Consider the following 19,627-nt stretch of genomic DNA (forward strand, 5'->3'; position numbering starts at 1 on the left):
GGGAAGGACAAGATCTCTTTGTAAAATACTGTGAGCTATTGGTTCATTCTAGCCACCTATCAGACCAGCCCCAATAAGCTGAGAATGCAGTAATCCTTTCTCGAGAATAACAGAATATGTGAGCACGTGTGACACCATATAAAATTAATACAATTAAATACGAAAAAGAAATCAATTGATAAAAATGGCATGTAGATTTAAAATGCCAGCTTCATTTTATGCATTTGAGTGCTAATGTAAAGCTTCATAAAAAAATATTTAACATTAGAAAACATATATATATATATATATATATGTATGTATGTATGTATGTATGTATGTATGTATGTATGTATGTATGTATGTATGTGTGTATGTATGTATGTATGTATGTATGTATGTGTGTGTGTGTGTGTGTGTGTGTGTGTGTGTGTGTGTGTGTGTGTGTAAAGGGGGAGTGTTTGTGTGTTTGTGGTGCAAAGATCGAGGGAGTCTTATTAGGATTTGTTAATATAAAGCACTCAAATAAACATATCAATGTAATTGATGTCATTTAAAGAAGCAAACGAAATCGGCATATCCATAAACATTTACAATCCATGCATTTGAATTTTCTGTAATGCAAGTCACCAGACATTAAACATTTCCCCTGTGTCAAGAGGATTTATCGTCGCTGTCCAGGCCAGCGGTGCTGAAAAATTGGGAAAAGCACAGGAAATGTTGCGCTTTTGGCAAGTCTGGAGAACAAAAGAAAGGACTAAAATAGATAAATTAAGAATTAGCAATATATAGATTTAAGCAAGGTTGTGCAGTTCTGTTTTTTTTTTTTTTTTTTTTTTTTACTGTCTGCTTTAGGACCAATTGTCCTTTGGAATTCACAAGAATACCTTAAATGCTTTGGGTTAAAAAATATACTATAAAAGCTTAGGTGTTCAAAAAAAAAAATTAGCCATTACTTTCTCTGCTAGGATAACAAATCTAATAAAACTATATTTATAAAAACCGAATGACTTTTTGCCTCACCTGCTGGCTCTCAAAGGTCCAGGTGCTGTCAGGTAAGGACGCATCCAGAACACTGAGGGTTTCTTTAAAGTCTGTGGTGCTGCTGGGTTTGATCAGAGTAAAGTCACTGTACTCTGACATTGGAGACATGCAGGACCTGAAGGACTGACTCTGAGACATCATGTCTCCTCCCAGGACCTCCACGTACTTTATGGGTCCATCAGTATTGAGCTGAATCTGCAGGTTTCTGTTGGGGTTCTTGTAATCATCACAGTCACCCCGTCTCGTGCAACAGCTTCTGCTGCTCCTGATGCATTTCACCGCTAAGATGAGAAACGTCACCAGAGACAGCACGGACACTGAGGCCAGAGACAGAATCAAATAAAGGGTAATTCTGCCAGTTTTCTTGCTGGGCTCAGAAACTTTGTGTCTGAGGTCTAAGATGGGTTCATGGAGACCGTCCTCCAGCAGGATGGACACCGTAGCGGTGGCGGACTGAACCGGTTCCCCATCATCCTTGATCTCTATCAGCAGCCTCTGAGAGGAGTCATCCTGCTCGGTTACAGCGCGTTTAGTCCTCACCTCCCCTGTGTACTGATTGACGGTGAACAGAGAGGCGTCTGTGGCCTCCGCTAGTCTGTAGGAGATCCAGGCATTATGGCCGGAGTCAGCGTCCACGGCCGTCACCTTAGTAACCAGGTGACCAGCTTTAGCAGAGCGGGGCATCCTTTGATGAGAGAGAGAACCCAGGGCAGCAGAGGAGGGGTAAATAACAGCAGGAGCATTATCGTTCTGGTCCAGGATAAAAACATGGACAGTGGTGTTGCTGCTCAGAGGAGGGGAACCATGGTCCTTTGCCTGAACCTGAATCTGAAACACCTTCAGCTTCTCATAGTCAAAGGAATGCATGCTGTAGATGCTCCCATTATCCGAGTTAATGTAAACATAAGATGAGACAGAAACGTCTTGTACTTTAGAATCCAGTATTGAGTAAGATATCTTTGCGTTATCACCAGAATCAGAATCGGATGCTGATAACGAGTAAAGTATAGATCCTGGTAATCTATTTTCTTTTAAATAAACAGCACATGTGGATTGTGTAAATACAGGTGGATTGTCATTAACATCAGTGATATTAACATTAACTGTCTTTTTACTCGACATTGGCGGTGAACCTTTATCAGTGGCAGTTATCTCAACATTATACTCAGTGAATTGTTCTCTGTCTAAAGCACCGTGTGTAATCAAAACATAATTGTCAGAAAATGATGGTTTCAGTTTAAAAGGCATATCTTTGGGAAGTTGCAATGTAACTTTACCGTTATCACCAGAGTCAACGTCTCTTGCGCTAATTAAAGCCACTACAGTGCCACTTGGCGCATTCTCGGGTACTGAGTTTGGCTGAGAAGTCAGAAATATATTCGGAGGATTATCGTTAACATCTAAAACTTCGATATGAACAGTACAATGCCCCTCCATTTTTGGGCTTCCTTTGTCTGCAGCGGTAACATAGATCTCGTAATTAGAATGTGTTTCAAAATCTAAGTCCCCAATCAAACGTATTTCTCCAGTTAGTGAATCTATATGAAACACAGACAGGACATTTTCTGGCGTGTGCGCTGCAAAGGAAAACTCAATCTCTCCGTTTAAACCTTCATCTGCATCTTTAGCTTTCAGTGTAAGAACTGATGTCCCATTTGCTGCATTTTCGTTTATAGAAACTTTGTATATGTTCTTCTCAAAAGCTGGGAAATTGTCGTTAATATCAAGGATATTTATGGTTAATTGGCAGGTCCCAGACCTGGCTGGGTTCCCTCCATCTATTGCAGTTAATATCAGCTTATGTTTTGCTTTCATCTCTCTGTCAACGGATTTAGATAAAACTAACTCAGGAACTCTCTTTCCGCCAGACACATCTTTGATTTTCAAAGTAAAAAAATCATCTTTGCTTAAGGAATACGATCTTACTGCGTTAACACCAACATCAAGATCCTGAGCCGAATCCAGAGGAAAATGCGTCCCTGCCGCTGCTAGCTCTGCTATTTGCAATATTTTTTCAGTCGACGGAAAACTAGGGGAATTATCATTAACGTCTTGTATTTCAACCTCTACTCTGTAAAGCTGTAAAGGATTATCAATCACAATTTGAAGAGTTAAAACACAGCTCGCGCTTTGTCCACAAATAGCATCTCTGTCTATTCTGTCATTCACCACCAGCTCTCCCTTTCCCGCATCCACGCTGAAATACTGCTCGCCAGCCTCAGATGCGACCCGCAGTTTACGGCTCAAAATGTCAGACAAAGACAAACTCAAATCTTTAGCTAGATTTCCAACCACGGAAGCTCTTCTTAGTTCCTCTGGGATGCTGTAACGAGTCTGTGCTTCAACTGTAATCCACAGGAGAAATAATTGATTCCACCAAACCGCTTTCCATCTCCAGTCGCGGTATCCCATTGTCTTTGCCATCCCTTATTCTCAAAAAGCATTACACGGTTCAGTGAATCAACAACAAGTCATTGTTACAAAATCTCATGGCACAAATTAAATCTAACACTGTTAAGTCAAAGCTTACAAAAGTCTTTCTATTAGTTTTAATCTCGTTGCAGGGAGATGCTAGTGTACATCTGCCCTTTGCAGGGGGAGACTAGATCCTTTGCACAGTGTGCTTAATTGGTGGAACTAGATCTTTCTTGCCATGAGAAGACAGTGATGGTGCAATGTCATTTACGAGATAGTACAGTGGAAAAGAATAAAGTTTAACAGAGTATAACGCGGTAAATAAATTATTTCAGCCTAATAATACGAAAATAAATAATAATAATATAACTAATAAAATAAACAAAAACATAATAAAAAAAAAAAAAAAAATAAAGAAGACATAATTACATAAATAATTGGGTACTTCATCTCAGTATGATATTAATCATTGGTGAGTAATTTCAAACTCAGTTTTGCCCTGTTACCGGGAACCTTTCAAAAATTGTCGCTGTTCACTACTGAGGTGCTGAAGGAAAATATAATTAATGCCTGTATAAAGGACATATTTACAAATCACGATGCTGGTAGTATCTTTGAATAAACTGCCTGAATGGAATTCAAAGTTGCAAGACTAACGGAATATGATGAAATTAAAAAGGAACAAGCCTGTGATCTATTTTTCTCCCTCAACATTTTTTATTGTAAAAATATTTGTTATATATATCTATATGTTACAAAACATAACAGTGGATATTCTTTAGCTCACCTGCTGGCTCTCAAAGGTCCAGGTGCTGTCAGGTAAAGACGCATCCAGAACACTGAGGGTTTCTTTAAAGTCTGTGGTGCTGCTGGGTTTGATCAAAGTAAAATCACTGTACTCTGACATTGGAGACATGCAGGACCTGAAGGACTGACTCTGAGACATCATGTCTCCTCCTAGGACCTCCACGTACTTTATGGGTCCATCAGTATTGAGCTGAATCTGCAGGTTTCTGTTGGGGTTCTTGTAATCATCACAGTCGCTTCGTCTCATGCAGCAGCTCCCGCTGCTACTGCTGCTCCTGATGCATTTCACCGCTAAGATGAGAAACGTCACCAGAGACAGCACGGACACGGAGGCCAGAGAAAGAATCAAATAAAGGGTAATTCTGCCAGTTTTCTTGCTGGGCTCAGATATTTTATGCCTGAGGTCTAAGATGGGCTCATGGAGACCGTCCTCCAGCAGGATGGACACCGTAGCGGTGGCGGACTGAACCGGTTCCCCATCATCCTTGATCTCTATCAGCAGCCTCTGAGAGGAGTCATCCTGCTCGGTTACAGCGCGTTTAGTCCTCACCTCCCCTGTGTACTGATTGACGGTGAACAGAGAGGCGTCTGTGGCCTCCGCCAGTCTGTAGGAGATCCAGGCATTATGGCCGGAGTCAGCGTCCACGGCCGTCACCTTAGTAACCAGGTGACCAGCTTTAGCAGAGCGGGGCATCCTTTGATGAGAGAGAGAACCCAGGGCAGCAGAGGAGGGGTAAATAACAGCAGGAGCATTATCGTTCTGGTCCAGGATAAAAACATGGACAGTGGTGTTGCTGCTCAGAGGAGGGGAACCATGGTCCTTTGCCTGAACCTGAATCTGAAACACCTTCAGCTTCTCATAGTCAAACGATTGCATGCTGTAGATGCTCCCGTTTTCTGAATTAATGTAAACATAAGATGAAACAGAAGCATCTTGTACTTTTGAATCCAGGATGGAATACGTGATTTTTCCGTTTTCCGAATAATCTAGATCAGAAGCAGAAACTGAGTAAAGTATTGAGCCTGGTACTCTGTTTTCTTTTAAATATACATTATATGAGGACTGAGTGAATACAGGAGGATTGTCATTAACATCAGTGATGTATACTGGTATAACTCTTTTGCTTGAAAGTGGAGGAGAACCTGAATCAGTAGCTGTTATCTCGATATTATACTCTGAAAACGTTTCTCTATCCAAAGGGCCGCTGGTAACCAGCGCATAATTGTTAGAAAATGATGATTTAAGACTAAAAGGAGAACCTTTATTTAACTGCAGCGTAACTTTGCTATTATTCCCAGAATCGGCATCACGTGCATTAAGCAAAGCAACTACTGTGCCCCTTGGTGCGTCTTCCTGCACAGGCTGGGGTTCAGAAGTGAGAACAATTTCTGGAGTGTTGTCATTAACATCTAAAACATCTATCTGTAAATGACAGTAACTCTCCATTTCAGGAACCCCTTTGTCTTTCGCAGATATTTCTATTTTGTAGGAGGTTGCTTCTTCATAATCTAAGTCTCCTTTCAGATATATCTCTCCAGTTGAGGATCGGATTTCAAACATGGATAACACGGACTCCGGTGTCCTCGCGCCAAAAAAATATTCTATTTCTCCGTTAGGTCCCTCATCAGCATCAGTTGCAGTTATCTTAATTATGGAAGTATCCTTCACAGAATTTTCTTGCAAAGAAACTGTGAACGTCATATTTTCAAAGACAGGAAAATTATCATTATTATCAAGCACAATAATTGTAAGTTGTGAGGTACCCGAAAGGGTCGGATTTCCTCCATCTACTGCAGTCAACTTTAGCTGATAAAACGCTTTCTTCTCTCGATCAAGAGGCTTTTCTAAAACCAACTCAGGAACTGCTCTACCCCGGTTAACATCCTTCATTTTTAGTGTAAAACATTCATTTCTTGTCAAAGTGTATGACTTCACGGAATTAACCCCCACGTCTAAATCCTCTGCACTTTCCAAAAGAAAGCGAGTTCCCACTGCTGCAGATTCTGCAATTTTTAAAGATAATTCTTTTGTTTGAAACACTGGAGAGTTATCGTTTATATCTTTAATTTCTATCTCCAGTCGGTGTAATTGTAAGGGGTTTTCAATGACAATTTGTAAAGGTAACACGCAGCTCACGCTTTGTCCACATAGAGCTTCCCTGTCTATTCTGTCATTCACCACAAGCTCTCCCTTCCCCGCATCCACGCTGAAATACTGCTCGCCAGACTCAGATGCGACCCGCAGCTTACGGTCAAACATGTCAGATAATGACAAACTCAAATCTTTGGCGAGATTTCCGACCACAGAACCCGGTTTTAGTTCTTCTGGGATGCTGTAACGAGTCTGTGCTTCTATTGTAGTCCACAGAAGAAAGAACTGATTCCACCAAACCGCTTTCCATCTCCATTCTCGGTATCCCATTGTCTTTGCCATCAAATATTCTCAACAATTATTTCCAAATGAAGCAATCCAAAGTACGGTCTATATCCTCCATTGCAGTACGAAATTAATCCAAAGCAAAATTCCAAAATCTAGCCCAAAACATATTTCCACCTTTTTGTTTTAGTTTCATTCGTAGCATCACTCCGTTTCATCTTTCTCTCTACAGTGTGAGTGTAGAGTTTGTGTCGCTGCATATGGGGGAGGGACTAGATCTCTTTGTACAGCTCTGCCATTCATTGGTGCTTGCTAGACATTTCTGTCATCCAATGAGAATAAAGCTGGTCAAATCATTTAAATCACCCACCCACCCACACACACACACACACACACACACTCATCGACATGGTAAAAGGATTGTTAACCCACATAATAGCAGTAAAAAAACAACCAACCAAAAAAACTAAAAACAAAAAACAGATTTTTTTATTTTACATCAGTTTGACTGCTGCTTTTATTTCAAAAAGCATTTCAATACTTTTGTTCTAGTAACCGTGTTAAAAATGTACCTGTCTACCTGTTGTTGGTGCACTTTAGGCTGCTTCTATTTTCAGGGCTCGCCAGGCAAAGTGACTTGCTCTCAGGTTAGGCTTAGTTTTTGCACCGGATGCCCTTCCTCCCCAAACCTCGATTCAAACACGGGTCCCCTGCATTTACAAACATCGATTTTATCCCATTCAACACATGGACTTTCTCTCCATCTATGTAGTGTAGTGCCTTTAATGTAGAAGTGACGACAGCGCAGCAAACATATACCCCTTCCCCCTCTCCTATGCGGCCTGCCGTGCCTTCAAGCTTTTGTAAAGGTTCTCATTTGACTTTCAATTTTGGATGTATTTTATTGATTTATTCTTTCAAAAAAATTATATATATATATGTATGTATATATATACTGACTTATAGTAGGTAGAAAAGTTAAAACAGAAAATTATATGACCTCGTTTACGGACTCAATATCGCTTACGAGAAAACACATGGAGAGAAAAATTGTTCTCACTCCCAACGCTAACTTCCCTACCACACCAAGAAAAGAAAACAAGAAAAAAAAATGTATCTTTACTTCTTATTTACTGGTGTGCACCCATTTCTTTTTTAGAGAAATTTATTAAAATGCAGTTAAGATTAAGCTTGATTAATTGATTAATCACTTTGTACGTTTTAAACTAACTTGTGGGAGTAAAGTTTCAATCCGACCAGAAGGGGGCGGCTTAGTCTGTTTTCGTGAAATTGAACAATAAGCTATATATGATACTAAGGGATTTTAGTGGTTCCTTGGATATTTATTTTCAAATTGTCTTTAAAGCATAAAATTATTATGATATGAAGTTATAAAAATTATGGATGTCCTATGAAAGTAGAGGAATACAAAATGCATTAAAAATTGTTGTCCAGCTCGATGCATGGCCTTTGGACAATGGTACACGATAGTTAAATGGTTGGTGATCCCTGCTGCATTAAAGATGTAAAGGATGGTTTAAATAAGGTCAACATTATTCTAGACGAACAAACAGCTTTTAGAGGTCTTAATCCGAAAACCAGTTTTTGTATATAACAATTTACATAACATAAATTAACATAAACATACACAAAAAGAAAAAGGTCGGTTAAAATGCTTTCACTAAGCAGTTTGAGTAATGTAGAAAACATGTATTTTGAACCAGCGCTTTCGTATACAGGTTGTCACTCTTTTGACTCACCTGCTGGCTCTCAAAGGTCCAGGTGCTGTCAGGTAAAGACGCATCCAGAACACTGAGGGTTTCTTTAAAGTCTGTGGTGCTGCTGGGTTTGATCAAAGTAAAATCACTGTACTCTGACATTGGAGACATGCAGGACCTGAAGGACTGACTCTGAGACATCATGTCTCCTCCCAGGACCTCCACGTACTTTATGGGTCCATCAGTATTGAGCTGAATCTGCAGGTTTCTGTTGGGGTTCTTGTAATCATCACAGTCGCTTCTTCTCATGCAGCAGCTCCCGCTGCTACTGCTGCTCCTGATGCATTTCACCGCTAAGATGAGAAACGTCACCAGAGACAGCACGGACACTGAGGCCAGAGACAGAATCAAATAAAGGGTAATTCTGCCAGTTTTCTTGCTGGGCTCAGAAACTTTATGTCTGAGGTCTAAGATTGGCTCATGGAGACCGTCCTCCAGCAGGATGGACACCGTAGCGGTGGCGGACTGAACCGGTTCCCCATCATCCTTGATCTCTATCAGCAGCCTCTGAGAGGAGTCATCCTGCTCGGTTACAGCGCGTTTAGTCCTCACCTCCCCTGTGTACTGATTGACGGTGAACAGAGAGGCGTCTGTGGCCTCCGCCAGTCTGTAGGAGATCCAGGCATTATGGCCGGAGTCAGCGTCCACGGCCGTCACCTTAGTAACCAGGTGACCAGCTTTAGCAGAGCGGGGCATCCTTTGATGAGAGAGAGAACCCAGGGCAGCAGAGGAGGGGTAAATAACAGCGGGAGCATTATCGTTCTGGTCCAGGATAAAAACATGGACAGTGGTGTTGCTGCTCAGAGGAGGGGAACCATGGTCCTTTGCCTGAACCTGAATCTGAAACACCTTCAGCTTCTCATAGTCAAATGATTGCATGCTGTAGATGCTCCCGTTTTCTGAATTAATGTAAACATAAGATGAAACAGAAGCATCTTGTACTTTAGAATCCAGTATGGAATATGTGATTTTTGCGTTTTCACCAGAATCTAGATCAGAAGCAGAAACCGAGTAAAGTATCGAACCTGGTACTTTGTTTTCTTTTAAATATACATTATATGAGGACTGAGTGAATGCAGGAGGATTGTCATTAACATCAGTGATGTATACTGGTATAACTTTTTTACTTGAAAGTGGAGGAGAACCTGAATCAGTAGCTGTTATCTCAATGTTATACTCTGAAAAGGTTTCTCTATCCAAAGGGCCGCTGGTAACCAGCGCATAATTGTTAGAAAATGATGATTTAAGACTAAAAGGAGAACCTTTATTTAACTGCAGCGTAACTTTGCTATTATTCCCAGAATCGGCATCACGTGCATTAAGCAAAGCAACTACTGTGCCCCTTGGTGCGTCTTCCTGCACAGGCTGGGGTTCAGAAGTGAGAACAATTTCTGGTGTGTTGTCATTAACATCTAAAACATCTAGCTGTAAATGACAATCGCTCTCCATTTCAGGTAGTCCTTTATCTTTAGCAGATATTTCTATTTTATAGGATTTGGCTCTTTCATAATCCAAATCTTTTGATAAGTATATTTCTCCTGTTGATGTGTTAATATCAAATACGGCCAACACAGACTCAGGAGTCCTTGAACCAAAAGAATATTCTATTTCCCCATTAGGTCCCTCATCAGCATCAGTTGCAGTGATTTTAATTACAAATGCGCCCTTTGCAGTATTCTCTTTTAATGAAACTTTATAAATATTTTTTTCAAACACAGGAAAATTGTCATTAATGTCAAGCACAATAATTTTAAGTTGTGCGGTACCCGAAAGGGGCGGAGTTCCCCCGTCTACCGCAGTCAGTTTTAAATGATGGACAGCTGTTTTTTCTCGATCAAGAGGCTTTTCTAACACCAACTCTGGAACTGCTCTGCCATCTCCCAATTCCTTCATTTTCATTGTAAACATTTCATTTTTGGTTAAACTGTAGGATTTCACCGAATTACTTCCAACATCTAAATCTTCTGCATTCTCCAAAGAAAAGCGCGTTCCAACTGCTGCCGATTCTGCAATTTTTACTGTTAATTCTTTCGTTTGAAAGATTGGAGCGTTATCATTTATGTCTTTTATTTCTACCTCGAGTCTGTGTAATTGTAAGGGATTCTCAATAACAATTTGTAAAGGTAACACGCAGCTCGGGCTTTGTCCACAAAGAGCCTCTCTGTCTATTCTGTCAATCACCACCAGCTCTCCCTTCCCCGCAACCACGCTGAAATACTGCTCATCAGACTCAGATGCGACCCGCAACTTACGGTCAAAAATCGCAAATAATGACAAACCCAAATCTTTAGCGAGATTTCCAACAACAAAACCCGGTTTTACTTCCTCTGGGATGCTGTAGCGAGTCTGTGCTTCTACTGAGCTCCATAGGAGAAATAAAAAATGCCACCAAAACGCTCGCCATCTCCAGCCTCGAAATCCCATTTTCTTTGTAATCACCGATCCGTCAGGCCTTTTCCATTATGAAGCTTAAGGTACCAATCCAGTTCCAGTGAGTGTCAAAAAGAATATCAAATCTAGAAATAGCTGGTCCATTCATGCCTACAGCATAATTCATTTTTATTTTTTAGCTCCGAGGTATAAGCACGTCCCACTGTGATCTCACTCATTGCATTGTTAACGTGTTGTGGTGGTGAAGCTGCTCTGAGAGGGGGGTAGATCTCTTTGTATTTTCCCTTCTGCTATTGGAGCAAAGCATACCACGCTGTCATCCAATGAGAAGCGCTCTGAGCAGAGCGTTTTATAAAACAGGCTGCTTATGGAAATCAATCTTTAGCCAATACTTAGTGTCTCATTTTATAATTTTGTATATATATATATATATATATATATATATATATATATATATATATATATATATATATATATATATATATATATATATATATATATATATAATATATATATATATATATATATATATATATATATATATATATATATATATATATATATATATATATATATATATATATATATATACATATACAAAATTATATAAAAAATATAATAATAATAATAATAATAATAATAATAATAATAATAATAATAATAATAATAATAATAATAATAATAATAATAATAATAATAAAGTAACGCTTTTCTTATTTTGAATAAAATCATTGAGTAGTCTACCCAACTCTGTAAATTGTCCAACAATCATCTCCTTTTGCACAATCATTCAACTCATGGAAAAATACAGTAGTTTTGCCTCACCTGCTGGCTCTCAAAGGTCCAGGTGCTGTCAGGTAAAGACGCATCCAGAACACTGAGGGTTTCTTTAAAGTCTGTGGTGCTGCTGGGTTTGATCAGAGTAAAATCACTGTACTCTGACATTGGAGACATGCAGGACCTGAAGGACTGACTCTGAGACATCATGTCTCCTCCCAGGACCTCCACGTACTTTATGGGTCCATCAGTGTTGAGCTGAATCTGCAGGTTTCTGTTGGGGTTCTTGTAATCATCACAGTCGCTTCGTCTCATGCAGCAGCTCCCGCTGCTACTGCTGCTCCTGATGCATTTCACCGCTAAGATGAGAAACGTCACCAGAGACAGCACGGACACTGAGGCCAGAGACAGAATCAAATAAAGGGTAATTCTGCCAGTTTTCTTGCTGGGCTCAGAAACTTTGTGTCTGAGGTCTAAGATGGGTTCATGGAGACCGTCCTCCAGCAGGATGGACACCGTAGCGGTGGCGGACTGAACCGGTTCCCCATCATCCTTGATCTCTATCAGCAGCCTCTGAGAGGAGTCATCCTGCTCGGTTACAGCGCGTTTAGTCCTCACCTCCCCTGTGTACTGATTGACGGTGAACAGAGAGGCGTCTGTGGCCTCCGCCAGTCTGTAGGAGATCCAGGCATTATGGCCGGAGTCAGCGTCCACGGCCGTCACCTTAGTAACCAGGTGACCAGCTTTAGCAGAGCGGGGCATCCTTTGATGAGAGAGAGAACCCAGGGCAGCAGAGGAGGGGTAAATAACAGCGGGAGCATTATCGTTCTGGTCCAGGATAAAAACATGGACAGTGGTGTTGCTGCTCAGAGGAGGGGAACCATGGTCCTTTGCCTGAACCTGAATCTGAAACACCTTCAGCTTCTCATAATCAAATGACTGCATGCTGTAGATGCTCCCGTTATCCGAGTTTATGTAAACGTAAGAGGAGACAGAAACACCCAGCACTTTGGAGTCAAGTATAGAGTAAGAAATCTTTGCGTTTTCCCCAGAATCCCGATCAGACGCTGATACCGAGTAAAGTATAGATCCTGGAATTTTATTCTCTTTTAAATATACATTATAGGAAGACTGAGTAAAAATAGGAGGGTTGTCATTTACATCAGTTATGCTAACATGAATAGTTTTCTTACTTGACAGCGGAGGGGAGCCAGAATCAATGGCTGCTATTTCAATGTTATATTCGGGGACTTTTTCGCGATCCAAAACACTGTTTGTAACTAGCGCGTAGTTTTGTGAAAACGAGGGCCTCAGCGCAAAGTTACTTTTCTCTGGAATGTGTAATTTTACTTTTCCGTTATCCCCGGAATCCAAGTCCCTGGCGCTGATTAGAGCAACAACGGTACCGTTAGGCGAGTTTTCACTCACAGGTTTTGGTCGAGACGTGAGAATTATTTCTGGCGCATTGTCATTAACATCTAAAACTTCAACATTTACCATACAATGTCCCTCCATTCTCGGAGTGCCCCTATCTTTCGCAGTTACATCCAATTCATATTTTGTAGTTGTTTCATAATCTAAGTTTCCCTTCAGAATGATTGTTCCTGAAGCAGAATCAATGGTAAAAATGGAAAGAACAGAATCGGGGGTGTGCGATCCGAATGAATATTCAATCTCTCCGTTTTGACCCTCATCTATATCTGCTGCTTTTGTTTGTATAATCAATTCACCCTCGGGAGCATTTTCTGGAATTGATACTTTATATAAAGATTTCTCGAACGCTGGGATATTATCATTTATATCTAGAACTGTAATAGTTATCTCTGCCGTCCCTGATCTCACTGGGTTACCTCCGTCTAGAGCTGTTAACAGAAGCGTATGTGCAATATTTTTCTCTCTGTCTAACATTTTTGTTAGGAATAATTCAGGAACCTTCCTTCCACCAGCAACATCTTTTACTCTTATACTGAAACATTCATGTTTACTCAATTTATATGACCTCAGAGAATTACTACCGACATCGGGATCTATTGCACTTTCTAATGGAAACTGAACCCCAATCGCAGTAGATTCTGCAATATCTAGAGTAATATCCTTTGACGGGAATCTGGGGGAATTATCATTAATATCTTGAATTTCAACTTCCACACGAAAAAGCTGCAACGGATCTTCGATAAAGACCTGCAGAGGCAACACACAGCTGGCGCTTTGTCCACAAAGAGCCTCTCTATCTATTCTGTCATTCACAACCAGCTCTCCCTTCCCCGCATCCACGGTAAAATACTGCTTACCAGCCTCAGATGCGACGCTTAGTTTACGGTCAGAAATTTCAGTTAAGGACAACCCTAAATCTTTAGCGAGATTTCCAACCACAGATCCCATTTTTAACTCCTCTTGGATGCTGTACCGAGTCTGTCCATCTATTGTATTCCACATGATAAAAAAATGGTGCCACCAAAGCACCAGCCATCTCCAGTCTCGATATGCATTTCTCTTTGTCATCCTTGGTCCGTTATACCATATTTATTCCAGTAAATGGTTTGTACGGAAACAATCATGTATCCATCCTCTCACGTATTATATTCCATACATGCTTGATCAAAAGCAACTATGCATGAATGTAAGGCCAAATAATAAATTCCCACATTGCAAAATGAATCCCATCGCCTTCTCTCCTCTGACACGCTGCAATGAGAGTACAGGAGCACAGAAGCTGAAAGGGGGCAGGGACTAGATTTCTTTGTACAGTGTTAAATCCTATTGGTCGAGAGCGTTAAAACCTATAATCCACTAGGAAGGGAGCTGATCTACACTTGTAAAGCCACAATGCAGAGCCTATAATGTTCATGTGCTTTATTTGAATAAAAAAAGATATTTATGACCGCCAAACCTTATTACATAAAAAATAGAAACATCAAAATTAAATAAATAAATAGTCAAAATTTGTACATAGTACAAAAAAAATTAATTTACTTAATCTAATCCTTAAAAACGTGTCTTACCCATTACAACATAAAACCAAAGCAATATATAACGTTTTGAAAACATATATTTTATTAATAATTGACTAATAAAATTAACTTGTTGATAATGCTTTAAAGGTCAGCCTGATTATGATAAAACTCTTATAAGGTTTGGTAAATACTCTAATTCAGCAAATATTCTAATCAACAGCCCATGAAATATACAGGCTACATGATGCTTCTATACATCTCAGGCTCATTAAAGCAAAAGTGTTTGACAAAGGGTTATTTAATGGTAGATAAATCTAAAAACACGGTTAATTTGGGATTAGCTCACCTGCTGGCTCTCAAAGGTCCAGGTGCTGTCAGGTAAAGACGCATCCAGAACACTGAGGGTTTCTTTAAAGTCTGTGGTGCTGCTGGGTTTGATTAGAGTAAAATCACTGTACTCTGACATTGGAGACATGCAGGACCTGAAGGACTGACTCTGAGACATCATGTCTCCTCCCAGGACCTCCACATACTTTATGGGTCCATCAGTGTTGAGCTGAATCTGCAGGTTTCTGTTGGGGTTCTTGTAATCATCACAGTCACTTCTTCTCATGCAGCAGCTCCCGCTGCTACTGCTGCTCCTGATGCATTTCACCGCTAAGATGAGAAACGTCACCAGAGACAGCACGGACACTGAGGCCAGAGACAGAATCAAATAAAGGGTAATTCTGCCAGTTTTCTTGCTGGGCTCAGATACTTTATGTCTGAGGTCTAAGATGGGTTCATGGAGACCGTCCTCCAGCAGGATGGACACCGTAGCGGTGGCGGACTGAACCGGTTCCCCATCATCCTTGATCTCTATCAGCAGCCTCTGAGAGGAGTCATCCTGCTCGGTTACAGCGCGTTTAGTCCTCACCTCCCCTGTGTACTGATTGACGGTGAACAGAGAGGCGTCTGTGGCCTCCGCCAGTCTGTAGGAGATCCACGCATTATGGCCGGAGTCAGCGTCCACGGCCGTCACCTTAGTAACCAGGTGACCAGCTTTAGCAGAGCGGGGCATCCTTTGATGAGAGAGAGAACCCAGGGCAGCAGAGGAGGGGTAAATAACAGCGGGAGCATTATCGTTCTGGTCCAGGATAAAAACATGGACAGTGGTGTTGCTGCTCAGAGGAGGGGAACCATGGTCCTTTGCCTGAACCTGAATCTGAAACACCTTCAGCTTCTCATAGTCAAAGGATTGCATGCTGTAGATGCTCCCGTTTTCTGAATTAATGTAAACATAAGATGAGACAGACACATCCTGTGCTTTAGAGTCTAGAATAGAATAAGAGATTTTTGCGTTTTCACCAGAATCTTGATCAGAAGCTGATACTGAACTCAAAATAAGACCTGGGATATTATTTTCTTTTATGTAAACTGCATATGAAACATGGGAGAAACGAGGTGGGTTGTCATTTACATCTGAAAGTTCAAAAGCTATTGTTTTTTCACTCGTTAAAGGCGGTTTACCGCCATCAGTTGCGGTTATCTTAACGCTGTACATGCTGTTTTTTTCACGATCGAGCGGACCATTTGTTACCAAAGAATAATGTTTAGAGATCGACGGATTTAACTTAAACGGAGACTTTGCTGACACTGTTAATGTAACCTTGCCATTAACGCCTGAATCAGGGTCTCTTGTACTTATTATTGCAATAACTGTTCCAGCTGCAGAATCTTCAGGAACGGGTGTTGTTAAAGAAGTCACAACTATTTCTGGATTATTATCATTAATGTCAATTATTTTGACTTCCACACCACAATGCCCGTCCATCTCAGGATTCCCTTTGTCTTTTGCTGTAATATCGAATCTATGTAAAGAGTTTGACTCATAGTCTAAAACCCCTTTTACAGTAATAGTTCCAGTAGATGGATTAATGTCAAATAATGATACAATGAGATCTGAAGTTTGCTCTGCAAATACATATTCAATTTCCCCATTTAATCCCTCATCTGCATCTACAGCTTTTACCTGCAAAATCTCGGTTCCAAATGTAGCACCTTCAGTGACATTAACTTCATATACTTGCCTTTCAAATTGTGGCGCATTATCATTAATGTCAAGCACTATAACAGTGATTTCTGATGTCCCTGAACGCACCGGATCTCCTCCATCCACAGCTGTGAGGATGAGGTTGTGTACAGTCTGCATCTCTCGATCAAGAGGTTTGTCAAGCACCAATTCAGGAATTTTTCTACCATCTTTAAGATTTTTAACTGTTAATTTGAAATGCTCATTTTTGCTTATGAGATATGTGCGTACAGAATTAGTGCCAACATCCGGATCGTTTGCACTCTCTAAAGGAAATCGCGCGCCTGGATTTACCAACTCCGCTATTTTAACTACTTTCTCTTTAGTAAGAAAGCTAGGAGTATTATCATTTGTATCCCGTATTTCAATTTCAACCCTGTGCACCTGTAACGGGTTATCTATTACTAGCTCTAAAGGCAACACACAGGATGGTCTTTGTCCACAGAGTTCCTCTCTATCTATTCTGTCTGTCACAAGCAGCTCTCCTTTCCCCAAATCTACATCAAAATACTGCTTACCAGCCTCGGAGGTAATCCGTAATTTTCGGCGATACATCTCAGGCACATGTAAACCCAAATCTTTTGCTATATTTCCTACAACGGATCCCTGTTTGAGCTCCTCCGGGATGCTGTAATGAGTCTGTGCGTCTATTGTACTCCACATAAGATAGAAATAATTCCACCACAAAAGCGCCTGCCATGTCGGCAATTTGCTCCACATTATTCCACGTCCCGAATACTCCATATCGTTTCACCCCTGTCCCGACCTCTTAAATGAAAATATTCTTTGTAATCCGAAGTAAATGAGGCTTGCAATTTAATAGCAAAATTCATGCTTCGTGTCTCCATCCGTTTCCTCCTGTGCAGGACATTGCAGCGTTTCAGAGCTGACGCTACTCGCTGAGACAGAGTAGATCTCTTTGTACAGCTCTTCATATCATTGGTGCAGAGATCAGAGGCATTTCCAGCAATCAGGTTGCACATAGAAAAGTCGAGTGATCACAAGTAGACAACGCTATTGAATTGATTAATCAGATTAAATAATATTTATTTAAACATTCATGCATTGTTTTACTCTATTTATTAATGTGCACACATTTTTAGACTCAAAAATGCCATTTATATAACTGAATATTCAATTTCCAGCTTTAATGCTGATAAATATTCAGTGCATTATTAATCTAAAATCATTTTAGCTGATCAATCTGCCCTTTGTTGTATGCGCCTGCATGCTCGCAAATGTCTTCATGGAATATGAGGCTCTTTACTGCCTTCCTGTGGTTACATAAGGCCAGTGCAGCCTACATACAGTACGTCATGACGTTGTCGCAGCTCACCGCAGAGCTTAAATAAAAACTGTGACAGCGGCTGACGTAAAATGCCCGTATGGAGGTCTGTAGGGCAAGTAGAAAGGGAGGGGGAGCGCACATGAAGCAGAAAGGCTTTTGCTGCTGCTGCTGTGCTCCGTTTTTTCTCTCTGTTTTTCTCTATCCCTCTGGTGCACACACACACACCCACACACAGCTTTGTTTTCATAATAAATGGGGACATTTCATTGACTTGCATTCACTTTATATGGCCTAGTCTTAACTATTACCAACACCTATTATTATTACCATAACTCAAAGAACAGAACTTTACTATATGGGGACCAGTTGAATATCCTCATATGTACCTTTAAGTCCCTGCATATTATATAGTTTACAAAATGCCTCCCTGACATTGTAGGTAAAACAAGACCACACACATAGAAGTCACTTTATCTGTTCTATAAAAAACAAATCCAAAGACACTTGTGGATCAATTTATTTTTCAAAAAAATATCCTTAATTGCAGCTATATACTCCCACTCTACAATGCATTCCACATAAATACACTGCATCATGTGGGACATCAATGGTTCTGCCTCCAATTAACATTGTTCATAACCTGTAAAATAATCAAACGGACAGGAAACAACATATTGTTCTATTTCTAAAAGCTTAAGGAAATGATAGGAACAATGCCATAATACATTTTCTGGTTTGATTCTGTAAAGAAGAGTGAGCGGCAGAGGGAGATGTAGAGAATCGTGTGTGAAAGCTTATAAGAGGAAGGGAGGGGAGCGCCTGGGAGGATTTCAGCACCACCAGCTGTGTGGACAGCGCCACACAGACGGCGAAGTGATGCTGGTGCAGAGGCAGTGTGATACTCTGAGGGGAGGAATGAAACACGACTCAATTCATTTTCCTTTTCTCTGCAGCATAGAAAAGTAAGCCCAGTGGTTTGATTATTAATGGATTCTGTTATTCATTAATGTTGGATACATTTTCTATTACAACAAGGTAAAACACTAGATGACAAACACTTACAAATGTTAAGAATACTGCACGAAAAAAGTGGAATAACAATGTAGTGTGTGCTGCATTTACAATTGCAAATATACAAACAATATGCAAACAATGTTGTTGTTTTTGATTTATTGATGTGGCCTATATGATAAACTCAGTACTTACAGTGTATGGTGATTTTGAAAAACAATTCTAGATATTTTCAAAATTATTTTTATTTTAAGGGTTAAGAGGCAATTAGACTATTCTTTGTTTTACTTAGCTTTAAAAAAGCACAATTTTGATATTAACATCCATATATGCAGGTAATTTGTTTTAAGAGTTTACTCCAAAGGCAGCTTTTAAAGATCAGCCCCTGCTTTTATTTATTTTGGGATTTGTGTATAGAAAACTAAACCCTCACAAAACAGACAGTGACAGGGTGTAATTCTAATAAATGAAAAAAAGAGAAAGGTTTGTTTAGTTCTTAAACACAGACAGTACAAATAATAATTAAGCAGCCTTACTTTGTACAACTCTATTATATTTAGGTTTTTGTTGGCTGACATGCATTAGCATGTCTGAGCATTTGGCAATTATAATTGGCATTTAATGTGTAAATTCCTTATACAAGCCAGCTGCTCTGTATTGGAACATGCCAACAAAGTGTATGTAACTTTCGGGATGGGTTGAGCAAGTAAAATGTAAAATGGACGGAAAAGGTAC

The 19,627-nt window shown here is 40.2% G+C and overlaps 6 protein-coding genes across 43 annotated transcripts in view; all 6 read right to left on the reverse strand.

Moving 5' to 3' along the window:
• Positions 1-19,627, reverse strand: part of LOC119776976 (protocadherin gamma-C5-like) — a 124,893-nt gene that overhangs the window by 21,249 nt on the left and 84,017 nt on the right. The gene's annotated exons all lie outside the window — the stretch shown is intronic.
• On the reverse strand, positions 958-3,484 carry LOC119776981 (protocadherin gamma-C5-like). Its single transcript, XM_038275703.1, has one exon. The coding sequence runs from the start codon at positions 3,445-3,447 to the stop codon at positions 973-975; it is 2,475 nt and encodes an 824-aa protein (XP_038131631.1). The 5' UTR covers positions 3,448-3,484; the 3' UTR covers positions 958-972.
• Positions 4,202-6,959, reverse strand: LOC119776982 (protocadherin gamma-C5-like). The gene has a single exon (XM_038275704.1). It carries the CDS (start codon positions 6,677-6,679, stop codon positions 4,217-4,219), a length of 2,463 nt encoding a protein of 820 aa, XP_038131632.1. The 5' UTR covers positions 6,680-6,959; the 3' UTR covers positions 4,202-4,216.
• LOC119776983 (protocadherin gamma-C5-like) lies at positions 4,202-11,037 on the reverse strand. Its single transcript, XM_038275706.1, has 2 exons — positions 8,383-11,037; positions 4,202-4,225 (listed from the first exon to the last, which is right to left on the reverse strand). Exons 1-2 carry the CDS (start codon positions 10,822-10,824, stop codon positions 4,217-4,219), a joined length of 2,451 nt encoding a protein of 816 aa, XP_038131634.1. The 5' UTR covers positions 10,825-11,037; the 3' UTR covers positions 4,202-4,216.
• On the reverse strand, positions 11,572-14,271 carry LOC119776979 (protocadherin gamma-C5-like). The gene has a single exon (XM_038275701.1). The coding sequence runs from the start codon at positions 14,068-14,070 to the stop codon at positions 11,587-11,589; it is 2,484 nt and encodes an 827-aa protein (XP_038131629.1). The 5' UTR covers positions 14,071-14,271; the 3' UTR covers positions 11,572-11,586.
• LOC119776980 (protocadherin gamma-C5-like) lies at positions 14,845-17,498 on the reverse strand. The gene has a single exon (XM_038275702.1). It carries the CDS (start codon positions 17,335-17,337, stop codon positions 14,860-14,862), a length of 2,478 nt encoding a protein of 825 aa, XP_038131630.1. The 5' UTR covers positions 17,338-17,498; the 3' UTR covers positions 14,845-14,859.

The sequence above is a fragment of the Cyprinodon tularosa genome, unplaced genomic scaffold, assembly GCF_016077235.1.
Source record: "Cyprinodon tularosa strain WSP-4 unplaced genomic scaffold, ASM1607723v1 ctg973, whole genome shotgun sequence".
Classification (NCBI taxonomy): domain Eukaryota; kingdom Metazoa; phylum Chordata; class Actinopteri; order Cyprinodontiformes; family Cyprinodontidae; genus Cyprinodon; species Cyprinodon tularosa.

Bases quoted from the DNA above. Each gene is read 5' to 3' on its own strand.
- LOC119776981 (XM_038275703.1), bottom strand. From the start codon at position 3,447: ATGGCAAAGACAATGGGATACCGCGACTGGAGATGGAAAGCGGTTTGG.
- LOC119776982 (XM_038275704.1), bottom strand. From the start codon at position 6,679: ATGGCAAAGACAATGGGATACCGAGAATGGAGATGGAAAGCGGTTTGG.
- LOC119776983 (XM_038275706.1), bottom strand. From the start codon at position 10,824: ATGGGATTTCGAGGCTGGAGATGGCGAGCGTTTTGGTGGCATTTTTTA.
- LOC119776979 (XM_038275701.1), bottom strand. From the start codon at position 14,070: ATGACAAAGAGAAATGCATATCGAGACTGGAGATGGCTGGTGCTTTGG.
- LOC119776980 (XM_038275702.1), bottom strand. From the start codon at position 17,337: ATGGAGTATTCGGGACGTGGAATAATGTGGAGCAAATTGCCGACATGG.